Below are 21,949 nucleotides of genomic sequence, written 5' to 3' on the forward strand. Positions count from 1 at the left end.
ATATACTCATTAGTTGGGCCCCCTCCTCTGTGACTGCGCACTGAACACAGTAGACTCTGGCTTTGTGCCAGAGTCTACTGTACAGTCACAGGTCTCTGGGAATATGGCACCCCACGTCTTGATCCTGCAGACATCTCTACTGAGCATTCTGCCACTCCATTTTCCCAGTGATTTCTGATGCTCTGTAGCTCTAGCCGTCAGAGAGGTAAGCATAATTAATTATATACCCAGTACAGATACGCCAATGTCTGTGCAGGTTTGCATCTGTTTGCAATTCAACGAGCACACCCGAACTGTACTCAGCATATAAAATTATGCAACAGATACTGGCAGAGCAATCTGTAATATCCCTCCCTGACACTCCCCGCTTGTACATTTACAAGAACTTGCACACGCAGTATCGCATTAGAGACTGAAACTTTTACACATGGCAGGGACAGGCCCCTATTAGAGCTCCTGGTCCCTGGGTGTGATTTTTGATAAATTTGGATGTTCTATAATTTCTTATTGTGTGAAGAAAAAATGATAATTATAGAGTCTAAAACCCAATAAATGATAAATATGGCCTTGAGTAAAAAATTAAAATAGATATGCCGGCAATATTACACAACTCCGCCACTGCACAAAGTAGAAGACTCCAGGCACTACTTACAGGCTGCCAACAGGGGAGGAAGCCCCAGGCCTCCCTTCCCACAAATATGACCGCTTTATCCTTGGGGCCCTTGGCTTCACTTGGTCTAGAACCGTTCCTGCCCAGATATAAAAATTATGTGTATGCAATGTGCTAGATACTGAAAGTAAAAGTGATAACTAACATCCTTAGTAAGTTGTGCTGTTTTTTTTCAGTCCCTAACACTCTGCATGTAATACTGCAAGGAATTCAAAGGATTGGACTTTTTATATCGCTGACATTTGCAAGAGGTTTAAAAAAGGAAAAATAAAGTAAATCATTTGAAAAGTTGGTATTCTTACTGTGAAGATCGTGCTGGGGTCTTCATTGAGATTCACCCTGGTTACAACACGACCAGTGTTCTCTTCCACATCAAATATGCTAGCACTGTATGGAAACCGGACCACGTCTACTTTGTACCTGACATGACTTGCAGGCGTTCCCTAGGAGAGATACAGAAATACAAAGAGTAAGGACATATAAATCTCAACAATAGACCATAACTAGACTAATAAAAATTACCATAATTTGTCACTTATTGACTTCTAATAAACATGCTTAATAGTTATGTACTGTAGGTAAAGAGATGTATTAGAAAACGAATTAAAGAAAAACTTAATATATTCCCACAAAACATCAGTAATTATATTTGAGTTGATCCTTTAGCTTACTGCTACATCCATTCTCTTACAAGATGAACTCACTGGGATGTTCCGTGGTTAACAAGTTGCCCTATGGCCTCTTCATAGTCACAAAGTACTTTTTTTTGCTGCTTAGGTAATGCTAGTAGACAGGAATAATTATATACTTTCAATAGGGCAATTTAATACCATAAAGACAAATTTGAAGTTGGTAACAAAAATACAATTAAAAATATGAAAGCACACACAGGTGATACAAGTCATTACATCCGGACCCTTGCATGGGAAATCAGATTTATATGCACACATAACCTAATCTAACTTTCCAAATATGACACATATTAGAAATACAGCCCCCGTGTACAGTTATTTTCATGCCTTTAGTTTTGCTTATGCACATTGGCCTTAATTCATGTCTGATCTTTGCTGCAGCGCATGCTGCAAAGTACCGATGTTAAGTACTTTGTGCATGTGCAGGACCTGTGATGTCCTGCAGCTCAGCATCAGACTGTTGGTTGACAGTCTGATACCATTTTGTGGGCAGTGACGGCCTGCGTTAAGTGAAAACAGAAGCGTGTCGGTGTCATTTAGGGGGAGGAAAGAGGCCAGGGATGCCCATCATTGGACAAAAATTTCCTGACCTCTGTGACAGGTGGTTTCCTATGTGTGCCGAAATCACTACTGCAGCAGCAGGCGTCTACTTGTAAGAGATGTATCCTGCTACATTAATATACAGAGCTTTCACTGATGTTTCCAAGGAAGCAGCAGTAATAGCAACTCTGACCAAATCTGTGTCAAGACCATGAGTACTGTGAACAAAACGCCTGAAAAATGTGATATATGTCACTGCAATGCATCAAGAAGCAAACTTTGGACATGTACCCCATGGCAATTAAGTAGTTACATTTAAATTGGTGACTTTTCCCTCTTTTTCACTTCCAAAATTGAGGTCAGCAAACATGAAATCTCCTCAACCCATCACTCTTCTGCTGCCCCTACAGTGCCATCCTCCTCTTCCTCCAGCCAACGCCACTTTTGCAATTTCTGCCCCGCTACGAGTGACAAAGTTCATTATCTTATATTGACCCCCCCCCCTCAACTTGCCTCCTTGGTCCCATCCTCCCTCACCTCCTTCACTCAATCTTCCCCACTGCTGCTTCCACCTTGCTCAACTCCAGTCGTGGCTCCAGATGTGGTGCTGCAGTGCAGTCCAAAAGTAAAATTTGGGAATCACACCAACTGCCAGTGAGTCACAGACGGAAATGTTTGGTAGTGTTTGGGGTGGAAGTTGGTGTGGCTCCCAAATTTGAATTTTGGACTGTTCTGCAGCCCCACATCTGGAGCCACCACTGTTCACCTCTATAATCTATCCCTCTTCACTGGCATGTTCCTCGAATCCATTAACCATACCTTTGCCTTGCCTCACTTTCTAACTATCACCCCATTTGTATCCACCAGTTTGCCTCCAAAATACTCCAACCTGGCTTCCACCCCCTCCACTCCACAGAAACTGCCTTATCCAAAGTCACCAACAATCTTCTCTTGGCCAAACAACTCTATGTTGTAACAAATATTTCACTAAACAATTTTAGTGAAATATTTGTTACAATATAGGCTATCAGTAGATGTGTTGAGAGTTGTAGTGTTATTTGTTTACTATACAGTACTGTTATACCATGTACTGTCTTGTTATTTGCCCCATTTACGGCGCTGCAGACCCCATGTGGCACCATATAAATAAATAATAATTTCTAAATATCCACTACTGTTGATATTTCAGGAGACCTTGACCTAGTGCTATATTTGTTCTAAGCTAAATACAGCATATTTGATTAAAGTGTAATAATTATCACACAATCTTACACAATTACATATGAACAGTTTCTGATTTTTTGTACAACTTTGTGAATGCCTGGATCCAATAATATAGTTGGTTGCATGTTTTGCCAACATTTGTAAAGCATTCGTATTCCAAAAGCATGGTCTCTGTAGAAATCCACCCTAATCATAGATGTCTAAGTATCAATTTGCTGCTAATTCCTCGCTGTGAGAGCTGTCCAATTGACATTTGGCACTTCTAGCACAAAATTATCAGTAAGATAGATCTGCAATCAGTAGGATGCAAACACGGGCAGGATGTGTTGGTCAAGTCAAAATGACACTTAATATTCTGAAAGCAAAATAAACAGTGCTACACTTATAATGGAATATGTCACAGTGAAGTATGATATGCATATGGCAGCTTTTAATATACACTGACAGCCAGTCTACTATTTCTCCTCCTTTGCTTATACAGTAGATGTATTATTCAAGTTTAACTCCAATCTGCTGTCTTGACATTAGACGCATCATGTTGATACAATCCAATCTAACTTCTAAAGCTGAGTACAAACTTTAAGATATAACATAGTTGCCTACATTGAATATTGCCTCTCCAGGACATGCCTGGTGGGGAAAAGCAGATAGGCGGGGCCAAGGCCAGGATAATTGCATCATTAGGCCCTGCCCCCCAAGGGAAAAAAGCAGGGACTGGGTTAAAATAATACAATTAGCATACAAAAGTGTAGTAAGGCTCCATCCCCTTCTCAGGTACCTCAGATTCACTGTATTTATCTCTGCAATCTGACTACTTCACTAGGAAGTGAGCAGAATGTGTGAAGGGTGCCCACTCTTCAGGGAGTGCTGGGGAATACCTAAAAAATCATGTCTCCCGCAGGAACAGGTCAAGTAGGCATGTAAGAGATATATATCGACACAGACTGGAATAATATATAGCACACATCGTATAGTGTGTACCCCTGATTTGTCTTTTCAAGCCATCATTTGTTGAATCATCCCATTGGATGTGCTGCATTCCACAGACAACCTCGGTGTATTTACATACAACATGTAATGATACTGTACATCGCACCATTGTACAGCAGATCGTTTAGTGTGTATGGTGGATGTTGTGCAGTGTTTAGCCAGCATAAGATCAATTACTGGGGGAGATTCAATTCTTTTCACCACTTTTCACACCCATTCTGTTTCTGCCCTCAGGGGCGTGGTATCATTATTTCAGCTTGCTACCTCCGGAGTATGGAGGCACCCAACCCTTTACACAGCTAAACCTGATTAGTATGGGCGCAATATGCGCAATAACGGAGATCATTTTAGAAGGAAATTGGGCGTGATATGTCATTTGAATCTCACCCACTGTGTTTTATTGTGGTAGTGAAAAATGTATAAATGATCAACTCATAAAACACAAAAAAAAGTTACTTGCCAGCTTTTTCAAATAAACTGTGGCGTTTCCCATAGTGTGACTACACTAATAAGACTTTGGATAACTAATGGATCTGAAATGCCAAAAACTGCACTGTAACCTTTTGTTACCTTGAAAGACTTTTTGATGAATGCCTGCTTAGATGATAGAAAAGGTATGTTGGAAGCATAACATATGCTGTATACAGTAACTTTACATTTTACTGTTTCACTGCCAAAAATGAACATTCCCATATTATAGAACTATCACTATATGAAGCTATCAACACTTTGTAGTTGGTCATAACAAAGAGCTAACAAAAGGTTGTCAAAGAAATATTAGTATCATTAATCATGTCTCCTTCGCCACTTAGGTTTAACAGAACGGCAGAGACAGTACTGTTAAATATTAATATGAAGCATTTAAAATATACTTAATTTAATTTACAAGCCATTAGCTTTATAAGAAAGAAAGTCATGTATTTTTTTTTCTAAACCCTAGAAAATGTAGGCTGTGAAATGAATGATGACAGTAAATACACAGATTTTCCATAGGCTTACTGTAATGTCATTTAAAGGAGAAAAATGAAATTTGTATGCAGTTCTGACAGAGAGCTCACATAGCCTATCTCATATTACTTACATCATCGATCTATCAAAGACAATGACATTTCTCTATTTGACATTAATGGAAATATATTGTTACCAGTTTATAATTTCCATTTTCTTTAAACTAAGTATAATCATTTTAAATTTAAAATCAATAATTGTAAAGTACTTGAAAATATTGTAAGATAATAAATCAAAGTCCTCAAAAAAAAAACCCAAAAACACAAATGTATAATTTATTGCAGTCAGGTGTGGATGAAATTGTATATATATGGTGTATATTCAATTGAAGTTGAAAACTGACGTCTGTCGAAAAGACGGCAGTTTTCGACTTTTTAAGGTCGAATCGTGATTCGACCTATTCAATATTTTCGACAAGTCGATGAATTCGACTTGTCAAAAAGCATGTGGATCGGCAGAATAGCTGCCGATCCACGTGCTTGTGTCGAAAACGGGGCCAAAACTGACAGGTTTTGGCCCCCTTTTTCGACCATCTCAGTCCGACGTCAAAATATGTCGGACTGAGATGTGAACCCAGAGGAGGAGAGGGGGGAGAGCCGCAGGGAGACGGGGGACTTCCGCAGGCAGCCAGAGGAGATCAGCGCTACAGCACAGCGCTGCAGCTGGGTGTCAACAGCCGCGCCACTCACGGCAGCGTCCACCCTGCTCCAGCAAGCTTGCTGGAGCTGGGTGGACACCGCCGTGAGGTCGGGCGGCTTTGTGACATCCTCCTGCAGCTTTACTGTAGCGCTGATCTCCTCTGGCTGCCGGCAGCTGTCCCCCGCTGGTCTCCCTGCGGCTCCCCCTTCCCCCTCTCCTCCTCTGGGTCACTCATCTCAATTCGACTTGAAAAGTCGAATTGAGATGAGATTTGAATAGGGGTTGTCGGATCCATTCCGACAAATGCATGTCGGAATGGATCCGACTTCAATTGAATATACCCCAGTCTAAATAGGCTAATTAGTATGTGTTAATCGGTTGAGTCACATATTTAAGGCTATAGAAAAACAAAAGCAAATGAGTGCCCATAGTGCATTATATCCCTATAAAGGGGACATACACCCAAAAGTCAAATTTATGCATCATTCATAGGAAACAATGGTGATCTTATCTGGGGCTCTTTTCAATTGTCTTCAAACCAAACAATTCCTCTTCTCCATACCAGGAGATCTGAAAAATGAGAGGATTGCAACACCGGTGCATTGCCATTAAACTGGGTACCATTCTTATGTTGAGCCCAGCAGACATTCAGAAATGAATGGTAATCCCTTCCTTTAACATATTGGCACAACATTTTTTTTGTGAATTGATGAAAACTGGGTTTCCACAATTGTGTCATTATACAGATAATGCATTGCTGTACATTCCAGCTTCAGGCTATAAGGAAACAAATGCTACTATATAGTCTTACAGAAAAAAATCAAAGGGGAGTGTCCTACTAGCCCTGATGCAATTTCGGCCATTAAAAATGTGCAGATATCACGATTAATGACCGATGGTCATTACCGTTGTTTACAATTAGAGGCTTTTATGATGAACGAAAATTGGACCCACAATTGTATAATAATACATGGGACAGGAATAAGTAACCAATGAAATGTGTTATCGCGGCTCTGGCAGCTGCATAATCCCCAAGTGCCAGGATTGGTGTAAAAGAGCACCAGAATTGGGACTAATAGGATAGCCCCAGGTGATCCTGTTAGCAGTAGTGAAGTAACACTGCTAATGGGATATCCCCCGCAGTCTTTTGAAGAAAATAAGATATGATTTATTAAACCTACTGATATTTAAGATTAAATGTGATAAGGCCAAAAGTTCATAAGGTTAGCATTCTACTTTTCTAATCTTGTGACTGTATGATCACGTTAAGGTCCCCATACATCTGCGACTGACTGCAATTCTCCGACACCCTGTTGATATTTTTTTTTTATTGCCCAGTCCCAACCGAAAAATGATCAGGATCGGCAAACCAGGGATTTTTAACATGAATTTCACTGATTCCCCGACAAGCACTGAACATCAATTGCTGCCGATCTGCGGATCAGTGGTTCCAGTCAGATTGGGCATTTGGGGAAACAGCCACCAGATGTATGGGGCCCTTTAGTTAAACAACTTATATTTAACTTTGTTTGACTCATAACCTCTCTAGTTGCTGCTTTTGGGGTTTCTACATAACTGCCATGTAGGCTGTCCGTAGATTTACATTTGCCACGTTAGACTTTTGCAGTCAAATGGATAAACATCATTATTCTTTGCTTTTGTATTTAAAGCATGCACACTTCAAAGGCATCTCTAAGAATACAGCCATGATTTAAAACTCAGTGAAGTTCTTTTATAGATACTGAAAATGTTTGTTCTACTGTACAAATTATTACTACTATTATTATTATTATTTTTGCTGTGATATCATGCTTTTATTTTTTTGTCATTTGTCTATTCTTACAGGTATACAGTCCATATGGTTGAGAGAGTCTAGTTCATTTGACTTCAGCAGTCACTCCCCCTGCACCCTTTCTGCTTACGCCACTGGAGAATGTGCCAACTTCAAACAGATAGGGTCTCAGTAGGAATCGAACCCAAGACCTCACTGCTGTGAGGTACATACAGTAGTAGTGCTAAACACTAAGCCATTCTTGCCTACTTTTGAAAAAGCATTTCAGGGAGACTGTGAAAGTGACCTATCATTGTATTTTACAAGAGGTTCCATATACTATAAGTGGCCACAAGAAACCTTATTTAAAATGCATGTAGCCATAGAGATCATTGTGCCTTATAACCAATGCAGGGAAATTGCACTGATGATCCTATTTGGATGTATGTATCTCTGATTTATTTATTTTTGCCAAGATTGTAAGAGCTGCATAATGGGGACAAGGTGCAATAAGGGAGATTGCTGGTCTACTCAGGGAGCCAGGGAGTTTGCTATTGTTTCAGGGAGTCTCCTGCAGAATGAGGGAGGGTAGGCAACTGTGCACTAAGCCATCTGTGCTGAAAGAAGTGAGAGTATTTTTGAGATTTCCATTGCAATTTTGTGAATAGCCCTTTTATAGAGTCACTGTGCTGTACACTTCATATTGAGATCTAAGGTAATTTTTCATTTGTTCTGTTTTGAGGGTAAACATACATTGTGATCAGCCTTTAGCAGAATAAGTGAATTGCCATTCACAAAAAAAGAGGAGATTTGGTCAAAATCAAGTTGCAGATGAGCAATGGCTTTGACTGATAGATTTTAAACTTTAAGTGTAGTAAATACTAAACAAGCCCTTATTTAGCATTTATTACAGTAGCTGTTTTAAATCCATTGGATACATCATTGCCACTTTAAAATCCCAGCTGTTAGTAAATCTATCCCATAGTCTCTTAATACATGAAAGGACCACACAAAAGGCCTTTGTGTTTTGTTTTTGTGCATTAAATGGTTAAATGCAGGGATGGAAGATCAGCGGAGAGACTTGCATGAATATAAAGAGTATACAGGCAATGTCCTGCACTGCATGTATGTCATGGTTTTATTAGACATACAGTTATGATTAACAATATATTTTACAGCTAACAGCATTATAAAATCACATTCAATATTTACTAATAATGATTTACACAGGAGTATAACCTTCTGTTAATGTATGTAATTATAGAAGAGCGGAACAAACAAGGAGAAATAAAAAGGAGTGTTTAAAGTAAAATGTAGAGGTTGAGTTATGAATAGTCCTAGTTTTCAGTAATCAAAAAAAATGTTGTCATTATACAGTTGCTGAGCCATGGAGAAATGCCTTGAAGATACTGAAACAGAGCAGCTAGGGTTAACTACTGCTTAGTAGATTGTTTGAGGGTTAAATAGACTTTCTCATTCAAAGCCTAGCGATAACCCTTTGTTGTATAAAGAGAAGCGAGAAACAAATTGTCATTCGTAATTGGGTTCTTCATCATTTGATATCCTAGCACCTTATTTTGCACTATTTGGCATACCATAAACAACTGTTTTGTGACTGAGCATTACCCTAAAATGTTGCACAATTTGTAGTGAATAATAAGTGCACCCAATGACACCACAAGCTTTGGATGGGCTCTGTCAATCTTGTTTAAAATGATCAAAATGACAGTCACTTTGTATTGTGGTGCTGGCTACTCCCCATCACCTTATGATTTGGCCCCTTGCTGACTGAATCCAAATCAAGTAAAGGTCAGTGATTCTCCTGGTATGCTGAGCATGACCTAGTGACCTTACTGGGGAGACGGTTGACCTTTGTTGCTCTTGCTACACATTTACATCTGGCACAAATACAGTATGTATGCTCTGGAGGACTACAGTGTATTTGCTAACAAGTATGTAAATGTGCATTAACCTATAGCAATAGCAACCAATTATATATTTGCGTTCACTTCTCAGTCAAATAGCGTGTTCAAAGTTAATTAGAGATTGTTTGATTAAAGTAGTGTAACTACATATATTCAATGTGTTAAATTATTTTAATGAAAATGTATTCCTCTATTTATCATATGAAGAAGCAGGAGATGAGGTTTTTCACTATTTAGCAAACTCAAAAGGTGTTTTGCTAATTAACAAGCTCAAAGATAGCTTCCCATGGAAATCCATATGGCAAATCTATTCTATGCTCACTTCTTCCTAAATAGACCCCGTAAGCAGACAAAATATTAGGATATAATGTAGAGGACACTACATATTGCTTATATGTTAGAACAGCTCTTGTTAATCATAATACGAACAAGAAGTTGCTCAGTGCATACTGTAGAGTGTTGCCATATTTATGCGAACGCCCTTTCCACAACCTTAGCTACTTTCTTTAAACAAGAAATGTATTATGGGGTATTGCAGACAGTTGTCACAGAGTGTTTCCAGTGGACCAATGATACTGGGATGTCCATGTAGATATCTAATACATGGAGTTCTAAATAATACCCCTTTTCCACTGATACTAAAAATAATACCCCTTTTCCACTGATACAAAAAATCCTGGGTTTTTGTCAGTAGAAACAGCTCATATCAAATCACATCCAGTGACCCGGATATACAACCCTGCTAGTGAGCAGGGTTTCCCCCGGGAAGGTACTCGGTAAGGCTCAGTGTAAACGGGTAACCTGGGTCAATCTGACTCGGGACCTGTTTGCAGTATAGGAAGAGCCAGGACTTGCAGATGCTCTTCTCCATGCACTGATGTTGCTGACCCGGGTCCAGCTGCCTGTCAGAAAAGAGTATCAGCCGGGTCGCATCCAGGTTGGACCTGTGTACAAATCCCCAGTGAGACTCATCTTTTTAATCTGAAAGTGGTATTAGTGCCATTTTAAGTGCAATATTTGTCAAAAGCTGCACAGGTGATAAGAACACTTATAATTAGTCACTTTTTTTTTTTTAAGAGCAATAGTTGTTAACTTTAGAAATGTACTCATGTTCTTTTGAGTTAGCGAATTAGAACAAACTAAACTGATGTTCTTTGTTTACACTTTTGAATAGTCTTAATTATAATTTGAAATCCTCTGATGACTGTAAATAGATGGTGCAGAAAAGAACAATCAACAGACCTTTTCAGAAACGTTCAAGGTTCAGTTACCAAACCACACATACACAAGTGATCTTTATTTACACATTCTGATGTCAGTAAATATGAGTTAGAAGATAATAATCTTAGCTGATTCTCCTCTACTAAATATACATATTTTACATTACTACTTCTTACAGTCCTTAATACGTTTTAAAATGGGAAAAGCATGCAACTAAAAGTCATGTGATCCTCCCCTCTCTGTCCATAATGCACAGCACTCTATCGGCCCTTGCAGAGGTGGCATAACCAAATAGTATACTCTCAAACAGTTCTCTTTATCCCTTGTTAATTTCCTATTTATGCTGCAATGGGAAAGTGACATTTAATATTGAGAACTGCTTCTCACTTTTTGCCAACTGGTCTGTCCGTGAATGCTTTGATAACTTTGATGTCAGGCCCGGCTGAGAAGAGGGATCCGATGAACGAATCAGAGCTGAGGAAGTAGAGACCACAGTAATGATGAAGCGAGGAGGACAAATATAGTTCCTTCTTAAGGACTACTAGGCTTTCCGGGGAGTGTGGATGCCCGGGACATGGTGTGGTGTTTATGAAGTTTGGAGAGCTAGAATCAGAAGTGATTGTAACAACATAGAGGACAGAATGAGCAGGATAAAGGTGAGTATTTACTGTGGCTTGGAAACATAAACTGCAATACTTGAGAAACAGACTGTGGAGCAGGACCAGTTTGCTGGATAGCCGGGACAGTGCTGCAGAACTTGAGAACCAAACTGTGGAGCAGAACCGGTCTGCAAAATAGCTGGGACATGGCTACAGTACTTGAGAACTGAACTGTGGAGCAGGACCAGTTTGAAGGATAGTCAGGACATGGCTACAGTACTTGAAACCCAAACTGATATATACTGTGTCCGGACTGGAACCAGTATATGCTCTAACTAATCTGGAGCTGGTATATGCTGGAACCGGTATGGGGCCAGTATTTGCTGTGACCAGGCTAGAACCGGTATATGCTGGAACCGGTATTTGCTGTAACCATACTGGAACCGGTATTTGCTTGAACCAGTATTTGCTGGGACCGGGCTGTAACTGGTATATGTGGCAACTGGCTGGAACTGGTATAAAGTCAGTGGGTGTTGAGATTACACACCACAGTAGTCCATAGGCAGGTAGCTAACAGAGAGAATCCCAGCAGATCTTTATAACCCTGGGTGACTGCAAATTGGCTGGGAGCATCATGTGATCACGGACTGGCTTCCAGTTGGTGTTTGACCCATCACCGGATCCAAACTGTCATGGCTGTGCCCATCTCCATACTGGAGAGAACTCTGGAGTGGAGTCCACTAGCAACTTGCAAAGGGAAAAGAGACAATACCTCCACATGAACTCTGCTGTTCAGGACTAGCACTTCCAGCTTTATACTAACTCTGTTGTAATCAGGAGTATGCAAGCTTCACAGTCAGTGAATCCTCAGGTGCACAATCAGTTAGCAGCTTGGAATACAAACACATGCTGAATCTTGGAACCTGAAGCACTGGCGTTTCTATAATGAGTGCAGTGTGTGTGGTGAACACGGGCCCCCGAGTCCAGAGGGGCCCCCCACCGCACCCATTTGTAAAATACTCACCCCTCCGAAGTCCAGCGCCAGCATCCGCAGCACCGCTAGAACACAGTGAAAATGGCCCAGTGGCCATTTTCACGTCATTCTGCGCATGCGCAGTAGAGAAATCTCAGAGAAAATGGCCACCGTGCCATTTTCCCGGAGATCTGCGCAGTAGTCTGAGCCCTCTAGTGCTCAGACTCTACAGCGCTCCGGGCAGAGAGGAGGGGTCCCGACGGAGGAGGCTGAACACGGGCCTCCTCCTCTCTTAAAACGCCCCTGACCTGAAGTCTGCATGGAGCTTAGTAAGACTGAGAGAAATCCTGAAAACACTGCAAAACAGGAGGTAAGGCACAAGGACCACTTAGTACATGGATGAAATAGGTCAGGATTGTTACAATTGTGGCCCAATATAAGATATTTTTCAAATAGTACAACAACCTTCCACATCACAAAATAAATTATCCTCCCCTATTTGCGGTAACAGAGCAAGCATGGACCATGTGGTTAGAAGTCCCATAACCAATAGTTCAAGGGAAACTCAATGCCAGTATTCAATTGTTATTAAACAGTAAATAAGCTTCCCCTGGTAAGATAAACACCACCTTAAAAGCATCTTGGTGGAAACTACTGATAGCCCTCAATGTATTGATTGCAGTTTCATTGGAGTTTCGTACAGCTTTCCAGCTGGTAAGTGTATGCTGCAAATGGGTAGCATTGCAGGGATGCTGGAACACATTGCTGATGGCAGGTAATCTCCATTCTCTCCTGGAGCGAAGGGGAAGACATGTGTCTTCCAATGTGATGCTCTAATACAGTAAAAAATAAAATGGCCTCTGACCATGTTCAGTAGTGATCTTGGCAGCCATCTTGGAATAGGTCATGATGCCTCTCTAGAGGACACGAAGGCTGGAGTCTGCGCAGTAGTGCACTTATCTTTCAACAAGTTCATCTGTGTCCATATGCATATCCAGTTACTGCCCAAGAATGCCTAATATATTCCAATACAATTCAAACACTGTGCATCTCAATTGCTACTGCGACTCTGTGTTCATAGTGTATTGTATGCCCTATACAAGTTGTTAGGGATTTTGGTGCACACACAATAGCATTAAGTCACTAAATTCCAAGAACATCAGCATTGCGTTACATTCAGGACTTAGTGTGTAACAGAGCTGTTAATTTCAATGTGCCTTTCTAACTATTATTAAAAAATATCTCACACTGCCTTTGCCAAATACATCCCATGAGTATGTGGTGAGTGGAGAGTGACTATGTTGATATGGCAATGCTGGTGTTGGGAACCTGACATGGTTCTAGATAAATAATAGCAAAGGTTTTTTTTTTATTATTATTTCAAATAAATTTGTGATTGTTCCTAAGCAATTGTGATTATTGTTAATTATATGTAAGAAAAATGTAGCTATAAAACAGATTCCATATAAACTAAACTTCACCCTTTCACTATATTTAGAAGAAAATTATAAATTATTTATTTTTAACAACGTCATTATTCTCACAGTTCAGACTGTTCAGTAACTATAGAGATGAGCACTTCCAATAAAAGTTTGGGTTCTCATGTCTATGCCACATTTTACATGATGGTAATAAGTCAACATTGTATAGGAATAAACATATTTTTATTGAGCAATGTGCATAATGCTCAATTTCCCATTCTGCTATACCATTAGGCGGAGATGATCAATCTTAGTAGCAGAGCTTTGTTTCTAGGTGGGTATAACACACTTGTCCTCATGAAGATAAATATTATCTCTGGAAATAACATTGCAGCTCAGACAGCTGCCATTTGAATGACTTTGCCAAGAAAGTCTGGCAATTCTAGTGCCCTTCACTGAAAGCGATCATATTAACGCTTTATCAAGGTTGCTTTAAAGGAAATACTGCCTAGACTTGGAATATCTGTATCTTCGTTTCAATAGTTTCTGAGTCAACACAGAATTATATTAGACGTTCCAAGTACGTATATTGAGATCAAGTTAAAAAACAAAAATATGATGAATAGTCAGGACATATGGACATGATTAATGTTTCTAAAGTGTTTAATGAAATAAAAATGTATTCTATTTACTTTTATGTACTGCAACCATTTGGCCTTCATTTAGCTGCAAAGCAGTTACAAACATTCAGACTCATTACACTGAGGCCTAATTCAGACACAATGTTTACATGCAACCCTGATGTTTTGTGATCTGCGCAGATCTGTGGATGCAACAACGGTTGCAGTGCCACATAAGCAGCAGCATGACTAATATGCTGTGGCCTTTTGAGGGCGGTTAGGGACTGCGTTCTCGAATATGGGGGGTAGGATTTACTGACCTCAGCAACTGAGAAGAGTTGGCCATTCTCAGTAGCCTTAGGCTCACTCTGATTGTAGATGCAATGATGACCGATGGTTTTTATAGTGATCCATCTTCGGCTACAGCACCCAGATCTGCGATGCCAGCAGTGGATGTCTTTAGACTACATCATTTGCATATTTTAGCAGATGCTGTGGCTTTCGCGGCCATCTCTGAATCAGACCCTGAATCCTAACAAACAACCAAATATTTCCCAGCAATTTCTCTGTACTAATATTTTTGCCCATTCTTGTCATTTTGCTAAATTAATATTTTTTGCCATTTAAAGCAATTGCATTTTTACCCCTGGTATACTATAGGATATGCTAACTTGAAACATAATGAATTTAGGAATTTCTGTATTAAGACAAATATGGCCAAATTGCCTAGCTGTGTGCATGTGACATTCCTGGAAGTGAAGCGTAAGTGGCACTAGGGTGTGCAATCACCTATTACTGCTCTCTCCTATTCTACATGAGACTGAGACTGCAGAGAGGTTTGTGCGCTGCTCTCTCCCATCCTACATGAGACTGCAGAGAGGTTTGTGTGCTGCTCTATCCCATTCTACATGAGACTGCAGAGAGGTTTGTGTGCTGCTCTATCCCATTCTACATGAGACTGTAGAGAGGGTTGTGTACTGCTCTCTCCCATCCTACTGTACATGAGACTGCAGAGAGGTTTGTGAGCTGCTCTATCCCATCCTACATGAGACTGCAGATAGGTTTGTGCACTGCTCTCTCCCATCTTACTGTACATGAGACCTCAGAGAGGTTTTTTGCGCTGCTCTTTTCCATCCTACATGAGACCACAGAGAGGATTGTGTGCTTCACTTTCCCATTATACACGAGATGTCAAAGAGGTTTGTGTGCCTCTCTCTCAAATCTTATATGAGATCTCATTGAGGTTTGTGTGTTGCTTTCTCCCATCCTACATGAGATCTCAGAGAGGTTTGTTGGCTGTTCTCTACTATCCTACATGAGACCACAGAGAGGTTTGTGGGCTGCTCTCTCCCATCCTACTGTACATGAGACCTCAGAGAGGTTTGTGTGCTGCTCTATCCCATTCTACATGAGACTGCAGAGAGGTTTGTGTGCTGCTCTATCCCATCCTACATGAGACTGCAGATAGGTTTGTGCACTGCTCTCTCCCATCCTACTGTACATGAGAACTCAGAGAGGTTTTTGCGCTGCTCTCTTCCATCCTACATGAGACCACAGAGAGGATTGTGTGCTTCACTCTCCCATTATACACGAGATATCAAAGAGGTTTGTATGCCTCTCTCTCCAATCTTATATGAGATCTCATTGAGGTTTGTGTGTTGCTTTCTCCCATCCTACATGAGATCTCAGAGAGGTTTGTTGGCTGTTCTCTCCTATCCTACATGAGACCACAGAGAGGTTTGTGGGCTGCTCTCTCCCATCCTACATGAGACTGCCAAGAGGTTTGTGTGCTGCTCTCTCCTATCCTACATGAGACCACAGAGAGGTTTGTGTGCTGCTCTCTCCCATCCTATATGAGACCTCAGAGAGGTTTGTGGACTGTTCTCTTCCATCCTACATGAGTCCTCACAGATGTTTGTTGGCTGTTCTCTCCCATCCTACATGAGACCACAGATAGGTTTGTGTGCTGCTCTCTCCCATCATACATGAGACTTCAGAGAGGTTTCTGTGCTGCTCTCTCCCATCCTAGATGAGACTGCAAAGAGGTTTGTGTGCTACTGTCTCCCATCATACATTAGACCATACAGAGGTATGTGCTGCTGTCTCAAATCCTACATGAGACCACAGAGAGGTTTGTGGGCTGCTCTCTCCCATTCTACGTGAGACCGCAGAGGATTTCCTGCCACCTCTAAGATGGCTGAGGTTGGCTTTGCTATGTTTTTTGGGACCTATCTGATCTAGAATGAGTTCATTGTAGCTCTCTACAGGTCTAATTCAGTGGTGGATGCTAATAATGTCACTGCTATGCCTTCTTACACAACGGATCAGATTAGATAGACAAATGTTGTAGACACTGTCTTTGTACACAGACACCCACCGCTGGCGTGGAACCCCAGAGAAATTTGTGTATACCCCTTTAAATATAAATGACAGTGTTTACAACCTGATGATTCATTTGGCTGGCACAGCGGGGGTTAAGGGAGGGACCAGAGCCAGTTCACGTGTCCTGTTTGTGAGGTGGCAGGAGCTGAATGGACAGTGAAGGAGAGAACAGGCTGAGCCTTGTGGGAAGAAGAGGGTGGTGATGTATGTTGTTGGAGAGAAGCTATTGAAGGAGCTGGAAGTGTATCAAGGTGTGGAGTGGGAGAGCTGATTAGGGGCGAACCAGGTGGTCATGCAGGGTGGGGGACAGTAGCGCTGCAGAGCTGAAGCAGCGAAATGCTTTCATGATTGTGGAGAACCAAGAGAGTGGGGGTGACACATCGCAGCTGGGGACGTACACCACCAGGCCTATGCATAGGCATGGATGCCAAGGCCATTTTGAGAGAGCTGCAACTGCTGAGACAGATTCAGTGAGGGAGCGGAATAACCTGTGAGGTTCGGTGTGAGTAACAGAGGCTGTTGTTGCGAACTGCAGGAGGCTAAGCCCTATTGTCCATTGTCACACACATACTACTCATGACCGTATGGAGAAAAGGGGTGCTACCAGACCGTTAACTGAGAATCACACAGAGTGACCTTTGTTTAAACACAGTGTTAACCAGTCCAAAGGCATTACTTGTGGGAAGAACTTCATAGAGGCATTGAGTTGTTCTAGAAAGACTGAGTTATTCATTTCAAGAGATTTTTTACTGCAGAGATAGTGGCTTCTTAGAGATTCTAAGACACCCTCGTTACCTAAAATCTTATGCACCATTGGAGTACAGTGACATTTACTATTTTAGAACCAGGATCAATCTTTCTTCTAAAAGCGCATTTACACCACAGCCGCCATTGAAATACTGTGGCACTATAGGATCTCCTGTTTATCATTTGTCTACATCTTTCTGTACCAGTTAATGCATTGCTCTGTGTTAAAAACTCTATAAAGCTTGGTGTCATCAGTAAACACTGACACCATATTTTATAGCCAATAACCAATGCCTTTAATAAAAGATTGAAAAAGACAGGGCCCAAAATGGATTCATCTGGTACACACTATGTTCTACCATTTGTATTCTATCATTCAACCAGTTTTCTGTCAATAGACAGCCTTTTACCCTTATATCTAGTATTCTCATCTTATGTACCAAAATCTTATGAGCTTAGGACCTTATTCAGCTTCAGTTGCAGTTTTGCTATTTTAGGCCTCCCAGCATGCAAATACCTGGCAGCAATATGATTGCAATTCAGTTGCAATCTCACTGCTGAATATATGGATGCCCCCTTGCCACTGCAGCCAGGCTGCGAAGGCAGGCGCAGAGCGACCATTTTTAGGGTCGGAGTGGCCGCATGTGACGCAGCTGCCACGAACCCGCTGCCATGTCTGATGGCACGGCTGCCCAATGCCATGTCACCGCCCCATGAATGCCTCTGCTTGTCAATCAGGCAGAAGCATTCACATCAATGCAATGCAATTACATTGGCTGCCTTGCGCAGCATTGTAATATAGATTAATGTGAAACTTGAGACATTGTGATCAAACCTCCAAAAAGTTTGCTGCAATCTCCATATGTATCAAGCTCTGGAGAGTGAAACTTTCCTGAACTTGTACTTGATAGGCAACACCATCTGTAAAAGCCTATAGGGTACTTTCCCCACAAATACCCAGAGAGGGATCTAGGATCTCCTTCTGTCCCCAATATGGCTTGTGCAATAGGACTCCTGGGTCATAAACCCAGAAGACCTCACAACGTAAAATACAGGTCTTATCAGAAGACTGTCCTTTGTGTAAATATTCACAATTATTTTTATATATGTAGTGTTCATTCTAGCACCCTACACCTCTCAGAACCTGGGCAGTTCCCCAGCAGGAAAGTGGAACTGCATGGGTTGTGACAGGTGCCAGGTACTAGCATGAACGCTATATATGGCGTTACTAAACACCACTATGTATGCTAAAAGTGGCGGGATGTATCGCATACATTGTGTGATGCATGATATGTCCTGCTTATTGTTCCAAGGGATGTTAAAGGTATATAGGTGCAGAATTATTGAGTGCAGCTATGGCCTTCAGGATCTTCAGCTTTGCGTGGTTGTGAATTTTCACGGCAAAGTGGTCACGATTAGTGTGCCAGCGGATGTACGCATCTTCTGCATTTGCACCCGCAACCCATAGGATTACATGGGGCATATACTTCAGCGAACAGATCACTCAAACAAGCGAAAAAGTTGCTATCGCAATGCGTACTTATGCAGCATCAAAGATGAGTGTGGACACATTTGTACTTTTTTTTGCTTTTTAGATTGGCCACAAAGTGATTGTATTTCATTGTTGCCATTTAACCTATTTCTTGACATATCCCATTTTTACCCTCTTCACTAGTGGGAGTAATTTTATATAAAGAGGGACATGCATTTTCTTGCTCTCAAAATGTATTATCCATCAGCAACCAGAAAGCAATTTATATCTGATTTTAGGATTTATGTTAATTTTGGAAACAGCTTGATCTCAACTAAATGGTAGCAGTGTGTTTCTACACTCCAGTAATCTTTTGTGCTCAGGCTGCTTCAAAAGCTTCAAATTACATCTGTGTACTTTAAAAAAAGTAAAGTAGCAAGATTTAAAAAAAATCAAAAAGAAATAAAACCAAAATGATCTATCTATATATGTATGCTTTTTCCCCCCTTTGAGAATATTTCTTTTTGTATGCACACAAACAAGAAAATGCATTAATGATTGGTCATTTACAAGACCTCTGTCTGATACATCTTGCAAATAGTGCCCAGTAACATTTCGGCCCTTTAGAATTTACTTATGGCACATAATGTAGGAACATTATGCATAAGGTTGATTGTTGTGCTAACAGTTCAATTACACCCCCTGCTAATAGATTGCTACAAAATAGCTGTTTGGAGATTTTAGCTTTGTGAGGAGGCGGCCATAATTACATGACATCCATCAGTGACATCATCCTGCTTTAATAAAACATGAGTTTTCTGCAGTTTCAAAACTACAGGCTAAAACTTAGACTATAACAGACCTTTATTAAGCACCCCTCCAACCCCTGAAATATAATAACTCTAGCATTCAGTTATATGTTACTACTGAAAATCATTACAGAAAATATTGCTTTCTTCATACTATATTTTCAGTGACCTTTCCTTAAGCAAGCTGTAATACAATTATGTTTTCCAGCATTATGATATTTTTACATTCGAAAAATAAAGCATGGTCCTAAAGAGCTGCAGGTTGTCTTCACAATGCATGGGAAAGTTAGTTACCACATATTTAAGGACAGCATTGATAGTTACAACACCTTCAATGCTATCATCAATTCATGATGGACCATAGCAGATACACAAAAGAAAAAAAATGATTGCAAATATATTAAAATTGTATATTTGTCATATTTGAATGGGATTTTTTTTTTTTATGGAATCTGCACTGAAAGCTTAAGACCAGGCTTCCAGGCACATATATGACCAACAATGCTGGGGAATGCATGAGCAGTAGGGACTCCACCTCCCAGCATCGTGCATACAGGCCTCAGCAAAAAGAGGCATGGACTTGCAGGAATGCCGTGATCTTGAGCCACTCCCCCATTTCGGTCACTGTGTGTGGGGGGGCATGCCCAGCACTCTGTCAGGTGCTGGACATGTCCCCTGTCCCTTTCTCATGTAAATAGACGCAGTGCCATACTTGCCTACTCTCCCGCATTGGCTGGGAGGCTACCGCACTCCTGGCCACCTGAAGGGCAGGCAAGTCTCCGGAAGCTAAATGAACAAAACAGTTTAGAGAACTATAGCGCCCTCGGTGGCTGCAGCAGAGATGCACTCTGGGTATCACTCCATATCCAAATGTGAAACTGAAAAGGACACAAGTTGAGAGTACCTCTGCCGCGCACTTCCTGGGAAATGAACAAATTGGTGGGGGAATAGTGGTGATCTAGACAAAACTGAATAATAAAAAATAAAAAATATAGGTCTTAACAACACCAATGAGTCCAAGGTCTCTCTTAGTTCCTCCCAGTAGACTTCTAAATGGATTGCAGTCCTCCTGAAGTCCAACTTCCCTCAAAAAGAAAACAATGGGGCAGCAAAGTTGTGTAATATCTTCAAAGTATTCCCTTGGGAGTGGTTGAACTATGCGCACCGTACTCATGTCCTAGAGTGTACTTATCCTCATATAAAGGTATCTTTCTTTCCTAAATCTTTCCTCTGTAGTAAATGGTCACACGCACTGTAGGAGGGATCGTATGATTCCAGAGAGCACTTCTGCTTTTTGTTGGGGTACGGTAATGGAATAGTAGGGAAATATTGTCTGGGGGGACGCTTCAGGAAGGAAAGAGATTACCCGCGAGAGCCCACTTCTAGGACCCAGGCATCGGTGGTGACTTGATGCCATGTGTGGGTGAATTGAAAAAGTTGGCCTCGGACCCCGAGTGCCCCCAGGGGCTTGGTAGTTGGATGTCTGGCTGCCAAAATCTGTTTGGTCTTGGGTTTGGAAGTCTTGACTGTGTGAGACCCTCTCGCGAATGTCTGACCTTTGGCCTTGCTGTACTGATGAAAGGATGAAGTCCGAGGTTGCACTGATGATGCCCTAGGCAGACAGGCAATCTTAGAGGTGCCAATTTCTCAACATTTTTGTCCAGTTCCGAGCCAAACAGGCCTTCTTTGCATCTGAATTTGCTTTCCAAGATCAGAGCCACACAATACGGAAAGCTGAAATGGAAACAGTGGAAGTTTTAGAGGACAATTGGACTGTGTCCAGAGCTGCCTCTCCAATGTAATAGTCTGTGTCTCTGATAATATTGAATAGAGACAACTGGTCCTCAGTGGGATCAGAGGTGAAATGTTGTCAAGGTTGTTCGGCCAAGTCTCTATGGCCTTAGCCACCCAGGCTACAGCAGTAGCTGGTCTAGTTGTTGCTCCTGAGAGGGAGTACATTGACTTATCCAACATATATCCAACTGCCTATCCGGCAGATCCCTAAAGGAAGATGCCATATGGATAGGGAGTATTGAACTTTTAATTAAATGTGTCACATGAGCATCCACTGTAGATGGCATCTCCCATTTTGTACAGCAATGTGGTAAAAGATGCCCATGCGGGGTTCTTGTACTAGTGCTGAAGGGGCAGAGGTGCTGGGAGGCACCAAACAGGTTGTGCACTGACCATCCTTTGACAATTCCTGAAGTAAAACCTCTGTGTTACAGGTTTTACATGCTACCATTG

At 41.3% G+C, this 21,949-nt stretch overlaps 1 protein-coding gene across 2 annotated transcripts in view; it reads right to left on the reverse strand.

Moving 5' to 3' along the window:
* The window catches only part of PCDH15 (protocadherin related 15), a 2,278,876-nt gene that overhangs the window by 407,311 nt on the left and 1,849,616 nt on the right, over window positions 1–21,949 (reverse strand). For both annotated transcript variants that reach the window (XM_063961739.1, XM_063961738.1), the window contains exon 23: window positions 973–1,113. In XM_063961739.1, coding sequence (XP_063817809.1) covers window positions 973–1,113 — 141 coding nt within the window. The remainder of the gene's footprint in view (window positions 1–972; window positions 1,114–21,949) is intronic.

This window comes from Pseudophryne corroboree, chromosome 3, assembly GCF_028390025.1.
Source record: "Pseudophryne corroboree isolate aPseCor3 chromosome 3, aPseCor3.hap2, whole genome shotgun sequence".
Classification (NCBI taxonomy): domain Eukaryota; kingdom Metazoa; phylum Chordata; class Amphibia; order Anura; family Myobatrachidae; genus Pseudophryne; species Pseudophryne corroboree.